Here is a 16,521-nt window from a genome sequence, read left to right on the forward strand (position 1 = left end):
CAAGTCATACCAATATAACAGGTTTATCTTTCTTGGTTGTCTTATTGTAATATTGTAAAAGCCAGCTACATTCAGTTTATATGGGTAGGTGATGAAACAGCTGTCTTACAATATATTACATAATCCAGTCATAAACCAAACTGGCCATGCTACAGGCTTTACCACCAGAGGAAATAGTAAAGTAAACATTATAGTTAATTAACAATGTACTGTTCTCACTGTGTCAGCTATTAATGAGGACAAATGTACACATTCTCAACAAAGTTAAGCTCAATCTACTGGGTAATTTCAGAGTTGAAGATTTTTGAGGAAAAGCAATGACAAAGAATAACACTTCTAGAAACATCTCACCAAGTTTCAAACTCATTCACTTAGTATTTTTTGAGATATAAGTTTTGACCAAAATTCACATTTTTACACCTTAATTCCATATCACTCATGGAATCATGGTATGCTTAACATATCTTCGTCCATACATCCCTAAATGCATTTCAGCCCAATCTGCTCAGTGGTTTTGGAATTATAGATTTTCAACCAAAAAGACACATTTTCAGCCCTAATTTGCATATCACTGATGGAATCATCCCGTCATGAACAAATCTTACTTTACACCCCCTTAAGAATGTTCCCACCAAATTTCGCACCAATCTGCCCAGTAGTTTCTGAGTTTAAGTTTTTTGACCAAAAATCACATTTTTTGACCCAAAACCCACATCCCTGATGCAATCACTTTCATTTGAACAATTTCCCAACTAGACACCAGAAGTAACATGACCACCAAATATCAAAGCAATCGGTCGAGCAGTTTTTGACTTTAAGTTGTTTACACACATACACACACACACACAGACAGACAGACAGACAGACACTTTGCCATGCCTATAGCACTACTGAACCTTTCAGTTCAGTTGTGCTAAAAACCAGAGAACTAAAAATAGCGCCAATAGCATTGTAACACAACTGTACAGTTTTTAAAAATGTTTTCCCATATGCTGATCCATGCGAGGTATAGGCGTTCATTTGCTGAATGATTATCCATACATTTGTCTATTTATCCCTGTCTGTTATCTTTGCAATATATGTGATCCCTTGGCTGTTGCTATGGGCGTGGTCTTGTTGCTAGGCACATTTGCATACATTTTTTGAATGTGTCTGTGTTATCTTTGCAAAATATGTGATCATTTGGCTGTTGCTATGTGCGTGGTCATGTTGGTTGCCATATTTGCATATATTTTTTGAATGGTTATTCATTTGTCTATCAATTCCTATTGTTATCTTTGCAATATACGTGATTATTTGGTTGTTGCTATGGGCGTGGTCTTGTTGCTAGGCAAATAACATACATTTTTTGAATGTTTACTCAATTGTCTATCCATCCCATGGTTATCTTTGTGAAATACATCACTGATTGGCTGTTGCTATGGGTGTGGCCTTGTTGCTAGGCAAATTTACATACATTTTTGGAATGTTCATTCAATTATCTATTAATCCCTGTTGTTATCTTTGCAATATATCTGATCATTTTGCTGTTGCTATGGTCGTGGTCTTGTTGCCAGGCATATTTGCATATATTTTTTGAATGCTTATTCATTTGTCTATCAATTCCTGTTATCTTTGCAATATATCTGATCATTTGGCTGTTGCTATGGGCGTGGTCTTGTTGCTAGGCACATTTGTAAACATATTTTGAATGCTTAGACACCCCTAAGAAAATTTCAGACCGATCTGTCCAATAGTTTTTGAGTAAGTTTTTTGACTAAAAATTACATTTTTTGAACCAAATCACACACCGGTAGTAAGATCATTTTGATTTGAATAATTTCCCAACTAGACACCCAAGGTAATACACCCATCAAATATCATGGCAATCGGTACATGCAGGAAATTTAACCTGCCAAACACAGTATGATCATGGAGGTCTTGATATGACTATTTTTCCATCCCCATAAAATGTGTGACTTCTTATTCTTTGTACAAACTGTTTTTTTTTTAATGCCTAAGGATTGTGCATTTATATGAACCTGTTTTAATCATAGTGTCTAAGGGGGGGGGGGGGGGGGGGGAAGAACCTGTTCTAGCATGTCTGAGTTATGGCTTTGGACATGAAAACTGCACAAACAAAATAGCTGCCAGGCGGCCATATCGCATTGTATCACGACAACAATGAATATGCACATGTATATCATAGAACACTGTCCGAATACCAACTTTGAATGAGATCTGTTCAAGCATATCTGTGTTATGGCTTTAGACAGGGAAAATTTGCAAACAAAATGGCTGCTCGCAGCCATATTGGATCGTATCATGAAACAAATTGATGTGCATATGTATGCCATTGTATGTTGCCCCTGTACCAAGTTTGAAAAAAATCAGTCCAGGCATCTCCAAGAAATGGCTCTGGACGGATGGACGGAACCCAATCCATAAGTCCCCCTCTCGGACTTCATCCGGCGGGGACTAAAAAGACACATTTTTAAGTGCATATTACTAATGGAATCATCATGTCATGAGCAAATCCTAATTTACACACCCCAAGAACATTCCCACCAAATTTCAGGCCAATCTGCCCAGTAGTTTTGGAGCCTGGGGGTTTTTGGCTTTAAGACACAGACACACAAACAGACAGTTTATCATGCCTATAGCACTACTGAACCTCAGTTCAGTTGTGCTGAAAATGATTTCCAGCCCTGTTGGTACCTAATAGGGAACTTGCAATCCGGATATCCAGACTGATCATGCTCAGATACAAAAGACTATTGGATTATCTGTGGTTATCATAATATGTAATCTGGAACTACTGATAAAATAACACCTCCCCCTCCCACAATGGCCAGGGTAACTATGAATTGAATATTTGTGGTTACAAACAATGTATCAAAGTTGTTTACAATGCTAATTGATTAGTACTCATTATTACATTTCCCATGATGCAACATTCAACATGGCAGGTTTGCAAGTTGCCTATTCAAATTTAGTTAATGGGCAGGAAAGGTTGATCAGACTTAGTTAATGGGTAGGATGGGTTGATCAGACTTAGTTAATGGGTAGGATGGATTGATCAGACTTAGTTAATGGGTAGGATGGGTTGATCAGACTTAGTTAAAGGGTAGGATGGGTTGATCAGACTTAGTTAAAGGGTAGGATGGGTGATCAGACTTAGTTAATGGGTAGGATGGGGTGATCAGACTTAGTTAATGGGTAGGATGGGGTGATCAGACTTAGTTAATGGGTAGTATGGTTGGATGGGGCTATAATACTAACCAGTTCATCAGGTCGATGTGATCGTAACCAGTTTTTCAAATCACCTTGTACCATCAATTCCATTAAAACCAAAGTGGGTTGGCCTTTTGATACTACTCCAAGTAGACGAACCACATGACTACAATTGAAAGCCCTGTAAGTGAAACAAATATATCATTTTCTCAGCCTCTTGCAGTTAATGTATGAAGCAAGGAACCTATTGGTCAGAATAGATGTTTTTTTATTCCTTTTTTTTTCCGTAACACATGTAGGAGAGTGGTTTTGCTGTTCAGCGCTTTCACTATGCAGATTTATTTTAGCAAAGTAATAGTGGTTGGTGGTTTCGTATGATACACGATAAGCAAAGTTGATGAAATATTGTACTTTTAAAATATAGTCACCACTGTACAAAAAGTCTATTTTTAGACTAATTTGCATATTAATGACCCTGTCAATTTATCATGAACAAACTTATATCTGCTCATCCCAAGACACTGACACAACAAATTACAACTCAATTGGCCCAGTAGTTTTGGAGAAGACTTTTGAAGGATTTTACAAAAATAGCGGCAATGGCGTTATTGTACAACTGTTGCTAGGCATATTTGCTTACATTTTTGAATTGTTATTCACTTACCTACCCATGCCACATTTCATCTTTGCAATATACACCATTTGGCTGTTACTATGGGCATGGTCTTGTTGCTAGGCATATTTCCATACATTTTTTGAATCTTTATTCACTTACCTACTCATCCCTATTGTTATCATCTTTGTAATATGCATAATCATTTCAGTGTTGCTAAGGGTGTGGTCATGGTTGCTAGGGCTAGTTGTGCCAAATGTTTTGAATAACTGCAGAATAACACCTCCAGAAACATTCCCACTAAGTTTTTGACCAAAATCTAGATTTTCAGACTTAAATTGAATATCGCCGATGGGATCATCATTATGAATACAGTTTCATCTACACATATCCAGATGCATCTCCATTAAATTTCATCTCAATATGCTGAGTAGCTTTGGACTATTTTTGACAAAAAAAGGTGCATTTTTACACCTAATTTGCATATCACTGAAGGGGTCATCATATCATGAATAATTCCTAATGTAAACACCCCTAAGAATGTTCCCACCAAATTTCAGACCGATCTACCCATTCATTTTTGAGTTTAAGTTTTTTGACCCAAATCACACACTTGTGGTAAGATCATTTTAATTTGAACAATTTCCCAACTTGACACCCAAGGCAATACACCCACCAAATATCATGGCAATTGGTTCAGTGGTTTTTGAGTTTAAGTTGTATACACACACACACACACACACACACACACACACACACACACACACACACACACACACACACACAGACAGAGACACTTTACCATGCCTATGGTACTACTGAACCATAACAGTTCAACTGTGCTAAAACAACACTTTCAAAGAGTACAGACAGAAACTTACTTCATAACTGATGCTTCATTTAAAAATTCAATTCTATCTCGAATACAGGCATTTTCATTGACTGTTTTCACAGCAACTTTCACTTTGCCCTCTTCGTCCTTTAAATCCTTAGCTTCACCTTCATACACCATACCAAAAGAACCCTGTCCAAGTTCTCTTACTAATGATACTTTGTCTCGTGGAACTTCCCATTCATCTGGAATATAAACTAACAAAGGAATAGAAAAATCAAACCTTACTCTATAAATTGAAATTTCTTGTTTTCAGTTAGTGGTTGTAACTTAAATTTGCCACTGACTTGTATTGTATGTATATCCTACCATTTAGCTAATATACTTTATGTCTACTTTCACTGACTTGTATATCCTACCATTTAGTAAATATACTTTGTCTACTTTCACTGACTTGTATATCCTACCATTTAGTAAATATACTTTATATCTACTTTCACTGACTTGTATATCTTACCATTTAGTTAATATACTTTATGTCTACTTTCACTGACTTGTATATCCTACCATTTAGTTAATATACTTTATGTCTACTTTCACTGACTTGTATATCTTACCATTTAGTTAATATACTTTATATCTACTTTCACTGACTTGTATATCCTACCATTTAGTTAATATACTTTATATCTACTTTCACTGACTTGTATATCCTACCATTTAGTTAATATACTTTATATCTACTTTCACTGACTTGTATATCCTACCATTTAGCTAATATACTTTATATCTACTTTCACTGACTTGTATATCCTACCATTTAGCTAATATACTTTATGTCTACTTTCACTGACTTGTATATCTTACCATTTAGTTAATATACTTTATATCTACTTTCACTGACTTGTATATCTTACCATTTAGTAAATATACTTTATGTCTACTTTCACTGACTTGTATATCTTACCATTTAGTTAATATACTTTATGTCTACTTTCACTGACTTGTATATCTTACCATTTAGTAAATATACTTTATATCTACTTTCACTGACTTGTATATCTTACCATTTAGTAAATATACTTTATGTCTACTTTCACTGACTTGTATATCCTACCATTTAGTTAATATACTTTACGTCTACTTTCACTGACTTGTATATCCTACCATTTAGTTAATATACTTTATATCTACTTTCACTGACTAGTATATCCTACCATTTAGTTAATATACTTTATATCTACTTTCACTGACTTGTATATCTTACCATTTAGTAAATATACTTTATGTCTACTTTCACTGACTTGTATATCCTACCATTTAGCTAATATACTTTACGTCTACTTTCACTGACTTGTATATCTTACCATTTAGTAAATATACTTTATGTCTACTTTCACTGACTTGTATATCCTACCATTTAGCTAATATACTTTATATCTACTTTCACTGACTTGTATATCTTACCATTTAGCTAATATACTTTACGTCTACTTTCACTGACTTGTATATCCTACCATTTAGCTAATATACTTTATATCTACTTTCACTGACTTGTATATCCTACCATTTAGCTAATATACTTTATATCTACTTTCACTGACTTGTATATCCTACCATTTAGCTAATATACTTTATGTCTACTTTCACTGACTTGTATATCCTACCATTTAGTTAATATACTTTATGTCTACTTTCACTGACTTGTATATCCTACCATTTAGCTAATATACTTTATATCTACTTTCACTGACTTGTATATCCTACCATTTAGCTAATATACTTTATGTCTACTTTCACTGACTTGTATATCCTACCATTTAGCTAATATACTTTATATCTACTTTCACTGACTTGTATATCCTACCATTTAGCTAATATACTTTATGTCTACTTTCACTGACTTGTATATCCTACCATTTAGTTAATATACTTTATATCTACTTTCACTGACTTGTATATCCTACCATTTAGTTAATATACTTTATATCTACTTTCACTGACTTGTATATCTTACCATTTAGTTAATATACTTTATGTCTACTTTCACTGACTTGTATATCTTACCATTTAGTTAATATACTTTATGTCTACTTTCACTGACTTGTATATCTTACCATTTAGCTAATATACTTTATGTCTACTTTCACTGACTTGTATATCTTACCATTTAGTTAATATACTTTATATCTACTTTCACTGACTTGTATATCCTACCATTTAGCTAATATACTTTATGTCTACTTTCACTGACTTGTATATCCTACCATTTAGTAAATATACTTTATGTCTACTTTCACTGACTTGTATATCCTACCATTTAGCTAATATACTTTACGTCTACTTTCACTGACTTGTATATCCTACCATTTAGCTAATATACTTTATATCTACTTTCACTGACTTGTATATCCTACCATTTAGCTAATATACTTTATATCTACTTTCACTGACTTGTATATCCTACCATTTAGCTAATATACTTTATGTCTACTTTCACTGACTTGTATATCCTACCATTTAGCTAATATACTTTATATCTACTTTCACTGACTTGTATATCCTACCATTTAGCTAATATACTTTATGTCTACTTTCACTGACTTGTATATCCTACCATTTAGCTAATATACTTTATGTCTACTTTCACTGACTTGTATATCCTACCATTTAGTAAATATACTTTATATCTACTTTCACTGACTTGTATATCCTACCATTTAGTTAATATACTTTATATCTACTTTCACTGACTTGTATATCCTACCATTTAGTTAATATACTTTACGTCTACTTTCACTGACTTGTATATCCTACCATTTAGCTAATATACTTTATATCTACTTTCACTGACTTGTATATCCTACCATTTAGCTAATATACTTTATGTCTACTTTCACTGACTTGTATATCCTACCATTTAGCTAATATACTTTATATCTACTTTCACTGACTTGTATATCCTACCATTTAGCTAATATACTTTATGTCTACTTTCACTGACTTGTATATCCTACCATTTAGCTAATATACTTTATGTCTACTTTCACTGACTTGTATATCCTACCATTTAGCTAATATACTTTATGTCTACTTTCACTGACTTGTATATCCTACCATTTAGCTAATATACTTTATGTCTACTTTCACTGACTTGTATATCCTACCATTTAGCTAATATACTTTATGTCTACTTTCACTGACTTGTATATCCTACCATTTAGCTAATATACTTTATGTCTACTTTCACTGACTTGTATATCCTACCATTTAGCTAATATACTTTATGTCTACTTTCACTGACTTGTATATCCTACCATTTAGCTAATATACTTTATATCTACTTTCACTGACTTGTATATCCTACCATTTAGCTAATATACTTTATGTCTACTTTCACTGACTTGTATATCCTACCATTTAGCTAATATACTTTATATCTACTTTCACTGACTTGTATATCCTACCATTTAGTTAATATACTTTACGTCTACTTTCACTGACTTGTATATCTTACCATTTAGTTAATATACTTTATGTCTACTTTCACTGACTTGTATATCCTACCATTTAGTTAATATACTTTATATCTACTTTCACTGACTTGTATATCCTACCATTTAGCTAATATACTTTATATCTACTTTCACTGACTTGTATATCCTACCATTTAGCTAATATACTTTATGTCTACTTTCACTGACTTGTATATCCTACCATTTAGCTAATATACTTTATATCTACTTTCACTGACTTGTATATCCTACCATTTAGTTAATATACTTTACGTCTACTTTCACTGACTTGTATATCCTACCATTTAGCTAATATACTTTATGTCTACTTTCACTGACTTGTATATCCTACCATTTAGCTAATATACTTTATGTCTACTTTCACTGACTTGTATATCCTACCATTTAGCTAATATACTTTATATCTACTTTCACTGACTTGTATATCCTACCATTTAGCTAATATACTTTATGTCTACTTTCACTGACTTGTATATCCTACCATTTAGCTAATATACTTTATATCTACTTTCACTGACTTGTATATCCTACCATTTAGTAAATATACTTTATATCTACTTTCACTGACTTGTATATCCTACCATTTAGCTAATATACTTTATATCTACTTTCACTGACTTGTATATCCTACCATTTAGCTAATATACTTTACGTCTACTTTCACTGACTTGTATATCCTACCATACGTGACTTGTACATATGGGATAATTTGCATTTTTGGTTCAACAAAAATTACCTCCTTCAAATTACAACTAACAATAGAAAACAACGCACAGTGTTGATCACCAAGTCAGTCACTACAAATGAGTGTCTCAGATTTTTCCCATCTGTTTTTGTTACGAAGAAGTATAAATATTTTTCATAAGTGTTCAAATAAACCGAGTATGTCTCAATTAAATCCGTCTTACTTTCAAAGAAATAACACAATCAGAAATCGGAGACACACTTTACTATTACGGTGAACAAGATCATACTTTGTTTGGTGTTGTCGGGCACTCTTTGAAGTTGCTAATTTCAACAAAGTAACGCACTTCTTTGCAAAATGCAAACTTGAAAAAATGACAAAAACGTGTTCGAAGGTTGAAACAAAAATCCAAACATTTCACACATTCGTTATCCAAAAGTTGCGATCATAACTAAGTGTCACATTACTTTATCACCTTTGAAAATTTGTTTTTCCATGGTATAACCATTGTATTGGCCAAAAAATATGAAATCAGTCAGTTCAAATGTAGCCAACGCCCACTATTTGACGGAAGCTATTTTGGCCATTTGGGTTATATATTAACAATGCATCTGCATATGTTTGGAAAAAAATGGAGGGCGGAGCCATCTTCCTTTTATGGAAAGCAGAGTGTCAAGCCACTGAGTCTGAGGTTTTAGTATGTAAAATAAACATAGCCGGTAAATGTTACCTGGGTTCCCTGATCAATATACCAGAGTTCCCCACGGGTGTGGCCGTGAAATGATGGAAAATATACAAAATCCTTTGAAAATTGTGTTTTAACTAATAAAGAAGCAAGTTAGCTCCATAAAACATCTCTAGTAATAGTACTATGGTATTTTTCTTGGAATTACAGTGCAAAGTCCAATTGCATGTTTTGCTTTCCAGCATCATACTCAGAGTCGACAATTTCGCTCTACTACGACGACTTTGCTATTAAAGATTTTGGAAGGTCAAATATTGTAGAGTGATGACGAGTGCTACGTCTGAACTATTACATTGTAAATAAATAAGTTAACTTCCAAAACGTGGGTTTTGACTTCACTCGCTGAAACATAATCACTACTACTGTGCCACAAGGGTGACCATGTTTTGTAAACCTGAAACATAATCACTACTACTGTGCCACAAGGGTGACTATGTTTTGTAAACCTGAAACATAATCACTACTACTGTGCCACAAGGGTGACTATGTTTTGTAAAACTGAAACATAATCACTACTACTGTGCCACAAGGGTGACTATGTTTTGTAAAACTGAAACATAATCACTACTACTGTGCCACAAGGGTGACTATGTTTTGTAAAACTGAAACATAATCACTACTACTGTGCTGCAAGGGTGACTATGTTTTGTAAACCTGAAACATAATCACTACTACTGTGCTGCAAGGGTGACTTTTTTTTGTAAACCTGCGAATTACTTCGCCTAGATAGCGAAAATGGATTCCCCAGGGATCAATGTGCTGTTGTTAAATCAGCTGATAAATACTTTTTTTTTTCCTTTTTTGCTTAAAATTGTGATGATGTGGTACTAATTACACCTTTCCATCATTCTTTGTTGTAGGATGCCTTGGTTTTATCAATGGCAGACTTCGCAAAGACCATCTCTATAACAAAGCTGACTTGCACTTGCATTTTGACACTTGTGGTACACTGTACCTCAGACCAGTGACTATAGGAATTCTTTTAGTGGTCTGAGACTGTACTGGTATCAGCAAGTTTATGTAAATGAGTTGACAAGTACTTGACACATTTCATCAAATGTATGCTAATGAGCTGCCTAGTACTTGACACTTCCCACTATATTATAATAAAGTGTGCAAATGGTTGTAAAGCCATGTGCATTTGTGTTTGTTTTTTATTCTGTCCCACATCTCAAGATTGAGAAGTGCTACATTTGGGGTTCACACAATGATAGCTGAGATGGTTGGAAGTAGTTTCCCCCAAAAAAGTTAATTTTGTAATTTTTTCTAGTTTTTGGTTGGACTCAAACCTTATGACTTAGTCCATGTTTCTATATGTCAAAATGTACTTGTCTTCAGTAACTTTTTTTTTTTTACTTTGAAACTATTTTGCTCTACTTCTGATGTCTTAAAATATTTTGGTTTTTTTTTTTATCTACTATCAATTTACACATTCTTCTAACATGTTTTGTTGAATGAATTCTGTAGACTAGGTATGAGTACACTCATGGTTAAACAGTGCTGGGTACTATTCAAATGTTTATCAGTAACAGAATATTTTGACTTGGGTTATTGAAGGAAAAGTTAAACATTATCTACCACTTACCATCAGCAGCACTCATGTATTCTGGATTATATGACGCATATAGAACACCTTTAGGGATTCCATTATTCATGTAGCTGTAGAAAATATTTAAAAACAAAATGTCCAATATATCAAAACTGGCACTGTAGTACAAATGAATATTTTTATTATCAATGACTTAATTTTTATTTGGGATAATTTTAGCCTGACTGGCCAATCTTCCAATTATAGAACACACTTTAAAGACATTGATTTCTAAATATTTAGTAGTTACTATGGGTGTGGTCTTGTTGCCAGGCATATTTGCACATTTTTTAGCACAACAGTTACTGTACTGATAAGCTTTAATATTGCTATGTAGACATGTCAAAGTGTCTGTCTGTCTGTGTAAACAACCTAAACTCAAAAATAGCACCAAATAGCCCCATTTTTCAATGTTTACTCACTTGACTACCAGATGTTATCTTAGCAAAATATACTGGCATTTGGTTGTTGATAAGGGCATATGGTCATGGTTGCTTGGGCCAATTGTGTCAAAGTGATTTGAAGAAATGTTTAGAATAACACGGCTAGGAACATCTCACCAAGTTTTAGCCTCATTTGACTTTTTGAGTTATAAGGTTTTTTTACCAAAATTCACATTTTTACACCTAATTTGCATATCACTGATTAATATGCTTAATGTTTCTTCATATACATGCATCCCAAATAAATTTCAGCCCAATTTGGTGGCAAGATTACTTTGATTTGAACAATTTCCCAAGGTAACACACCCACCAAATATGGCAATCAGTCCAACAGTTTTTGACTTTAAGTTGTTTACACATCCACACACACACACACACACACACACACACACACACACACACACACACACACACACACATGGATATGTACGCACAGACACACAGACAGACAGACAGACACTTTGCCATGCCGATAGCACTACTAAACCTTATCAGTTCAGTTGTGCTAAAAAAACTGCTGGACCAAGTGACACCACTGATACAGTCATACATTTGAGTTGACCTGGTTATAAAAGTCTTTCATTTTCCACACTTATTCTGATTTCTAAACCTTGTCTCTTCATCGGATAAATCATGAAGTATTTTAAATTTAGTAACAGGTGTTCTTGCCAGGATTTTGCCAGAGTGAGACATTTTGTTCCATTGCATCAGAAATATTGGCAATTTTTGAGTCAAGATGTAACAAGGTATTTTGAAATACATCGACATACATCAACATTGTTATCATCTTCACTACCTCACAGGCTGTGGCACAAGTAATAAAGAAACTATATAAATTTTGTAATTTGGGTGATTATCATTTTTATTTTACATTTAAGGGTGAACTAAGTCCACTTTATCCCACTCTTAGGCTGAAATAATCAACTTACTGCAGTAAATTTACAAGAGTCAACACTACCTCTCATACTGGTTTATTCCAGTGTTCTATTCATTCTGGGATTTAATTGTATTTAGGAGTAATAGAAATATAATGAAAATTAATAATGTCATTACATACCACTGTTCATTCAATGATATGACACTGAGATTTAATGCTAACATTGTCACAATAGTGCCACTGTTTTGTTTTAGTAGCGTTTATAGATGTGGTTTTGCTGCTTTGTCTTAGCAAAGTAACAAAGTGGTTAGTGGTTTCATATGATGACTCACACACCCTATAGAACACATTTCACACAGAAGGTGGTAAAGTGAACTGAACTGAACTGAACAAAGCAATTCAATCTGCTAAACGACAATATCAGGAAAAATACTGCCAATCGCATTGTAGCACAACTGTACAGTTTTTAAAAATGTTTATCCATATGCTAGTCCATATAACAATAGGTGTTCATTTGCTGAATGACTATCCAGTTGCCTAGCCAACCATGTTGCGATATACGCAATCATTTGGCTGTTGCTATGGGTGTGGTCATGTTGCTAGATATATTTGTATACATTTTTGAATGTTTTTGTTCGCTTGTGTATGAATTCCTGATATTATCTTTTCAATATATGTGATCATTTGGCTGTTGCTATGGGCGTGGTCTTGTAGCTAGGCACATTTGCATTCATTTATTGAATGTTCATTCGTCTTTCAATTCCTGTTATCTTTGCAATGTACATGATTATTTAACTGTTGCTATGGGCGTGGTCTTGTTGCTAGGCAAATTTACATATATTTTTTGAATGTTTATTCAATTGTCTATTAATCCCTGGTGTTATCTTCGCAATATATGTGACCATTTGGCTGTTGCTATGGGTGTGGTCTTGTTGCTAGGCAAATTTACATAACATTATATTTTTTGAATGTTTATTCAATTGTCTATTAATCCCTGGTGTTATCTTCGCAATATATGTGACCATTTGGCTGTTGCTATGGGCGTGGTCTTGTTGCTAGGCAAATTTACATATATTTTTTGAATGTTTATTCAATTGTCTATTAATCCCTGGTGTTATCTTCGCAATATATGTGACCATTTGGCTGTTGCTATGGGCGTGGTCTTGTTGCTAGGCAAATTTACATACATTTTTTGAATGTTTGTTCAATTGTCTATTAATCCCTGTTGTTATCTTTGTGAAATATACTGCCATTCGGTTGTTGCTAAGGGTGTGGTCATGGTTGCTTGGGCAAACTGTGTCACAATATTTCGAAGAAAATCTGCAGAATAATACTTCTAGAAACACCTCACTAAGTTTCAGTCTCATTGACCAAGTACTTTTTGAGATATAAATTTTTGACCAAAATTCACATTTTTACACCTAACTTGCATATCATTTGAGCCCTTCGTCACTGTGCTGAACAGCTGTTGAGTGTATTTGCAGACATACATTTGTATTTAATATCTCACTTTCGCAGTGTGTCGTACCTTCCTGTTTCAAGAAATCTACAATAATTCCTGTACTGAAGAAATTCCCAGTCAAGTGTTTGAATGACTATAGGCCGGTTGCACTTACATCTGTCATCATGAAATGCTTCGAACGCATAGTCTTACACCATATTAAGTCTATATTACCAAAGTCTATCGACCCATACCGTGCCAATCGCTCTGTAGAAGATTAGTATCAGTTGCACTTCATTCAGTATTAACTCATCTAGATAAACGTAATTCATATGCTCGAATGCTATTTGTCGATTTCAGCTCTGTGATTAACACTATTATTCCATCCAAGTTAGTCATAACATTTTCTGACCTTGGAATTAGCCGTTCCATGTGTAGGTGGATCTTAAGTTTTCTCTATGATAGGCCACAGTTTGTTAAAATTAATAGCAATGTATCTTCTACATTAGTTCTTAATACAGGTGCTCCTCAAGGTTGTGTCTTAAGTCCTTTACTGTACTCCCTTTTCACCTATGACTGTACTCCCTTGTATGATGAAAACGTGCTTGTAAAGTTTGCCGATGACACCACAGCCATAGGTTTAATTACTGATAATGATGAGTCTGCGTATCGGAGTGAAATTTCAAATTTGGCAAACTGGTGTAGTGTCAACAATCTTGAACTGAATGTGAACAAAACCAAAGAAGTAATCATCGATTTTTTAGGGATGGCAATATGACTCATGCTCCAATTAACATCAATGATAGAACAGTTGAAATTGTTTCTATATTTAAGTTTCTAGGCATTCAACTTTCAAAACGTTTGTCTTGGCAAACTAATACTGATTACCTGGTAAAGAAGGCACAACAGCGTCTATATTTTCTGAGGCGTTTGAAGAAAATTAGCATGAGTAATTCCATTCTAGTCAACTTTTATCGCAGTGTTATAGAGAGTATTTTAACATATGCTATCACAGTCTGGTTCAATAATATAACCAAGGATGAATTGAATACACTTGAGCGGGTTGTGCGTACAGCACAAAGAATCATCAGCACAGAATTGCCATCATTACATTCCATTTATAAGTCACGTACTATGCACAAAGCAAAAGCCATTATTCAGGATTCTAGCTATCCAGCACATGATTTCTTGAAACTTTTACCCTCTGGTAGGTGGTATAGGAGCATCAGAACAAGAACAGAACATTTTAGGAAGAGTTTTTATCCATCTGCGATCCGTATTTTAAACCGAACATAGACATCTACCACCTGTTTTATTATAACTTGTCTTAATATTGTATTTTAGTATCGTGTGTGTTTTATTGTCTGTTGTGTCATTCTTTTATATTCTTAGTTTTATTCCCGTTTAGTATTTTTATGAGCTCGTGTGAAAAATCAATTTCCAATGCTTTGTTAGCATATGGCAAATAAAGTTATTATTATTATTATAAATATTGTACTTTTATAGTATAGTCACCATTTTCCAAAGTTCTATTTTTACCCCTAATTTTGCATATTAATAACCCTATCAATTTTTCTCTTGAACAAACTTATATCTGCTCATCGAATGAGACCTACACAACAAATTTAATGACCCAGTCAATTTGTCTTGAACAACTTATATCTGCTCATCTACCCCCCCCCCCCCCCCCCCCCCCAACAACTTTCAACTCAATTGGCTCAGTTGTTTTGGAGAAGATTTTTGAAACATTTTTATCACAAATTTCTATTTTTAGACATAGAAGAATGAAATAAAAAAGGTTGACGGACGGACAGTCAAAGGTCAGATATCAACCCACCCCTATAGCTCTGCTGACTGTCCAAAAAAATTTTAATTTGGCAGACTAGACGTGGTTTTATTTTCCTGACGCTAATTTGATGTGAAATATAGTACCTGTACTTTGTTCTGACTATCTCTAACATCTAGTATCACACTTAAGTCTTGTGGGAGAAACAAACCTTATAATCTGCCTAAAATCGGGGTTACTTTCCAATCAACTATTTTAAACTGTATACTAGAATAAGGCACCATGTTATTTCAAGACTGACCCAGATCAACACTTCACTGCCGCCCATAAGAGACGTCACAGTGTCACACTGTCATTTCTGGGAATACATTGTCAGTGCCAAACTTATGCAGCATACTATATGGCTGTAATATTTCAATCTTGAGAAATGGTAATTAATGACAAGCAAAATCGAGTAGTTTTGATTATTAGTACACATGTACATGGTGGAAACATTTCCCGTCCATCAAAGATTCAAAAACATGTATGCCAATATGCCTTGCAACAGGACCACGCCCATAGCAGCGGCTAAATAATGGTTTATATTGCAAAGATGAAAAGTGGGAAGGGTAGGCAAGTTAATAAAGATTCCAAAAATGTATCCAAATACGCCTAGCAACAAGACCATGTCCATAGCAACAGCCAAAAACAGTTGTGCTACAATGCCATTGGTGTTATTTTTTACTAGTCTGTTCATTTTTCAATAACCATATTACAAAATAC

The 16,521-nt window shown here is 34.1% G+C and overlaps 1 protein-coding gene across 1 annotated transcript in view; it reads right to left on the reverse strand.

Annotated features, from left to right (window-relative positions):
• The window catches only part of LOC144443278 (insulin-like peptide receptor), a 120,012-nt gene that overhangs the window by 29,189 nt on the left and 74,302 nt on the right, over positions 1-16,521 (reverse strand). The window contains exons 15-17 of the mRNA XM_078132716.1: positions 11,210-11,283; positions 4,708-4,915; positions 3,262-3,394 (exon numbers count right to left, since the gene is read on the reverse strand). Coding sequence (XP_077988842.1) covers positions 3,262-3,394; positions 4,708-4,915; positions 11,210-11,283 — 415 coding nt within the window. The remainder of the gene's footprint in view (positions 1-3,261; positions 3,395-4,707; positions 4,916-11,209; positions 11,284-16,521) is intronic.

The sequence above is a fragment of the Glandiceps talaboti genome, chromosome 12 (genome assembly GCF_964340395.1).
Source record: "Glandiceps talaboti chromosome 12, keGlaTala1.1, whole genome shotgun sequence".
NCBI lineage: Eukaryota > Metazoa > Hemichordata > Enteropneusta > Spengelidae > Glandiceps > Glandiceps talaboti.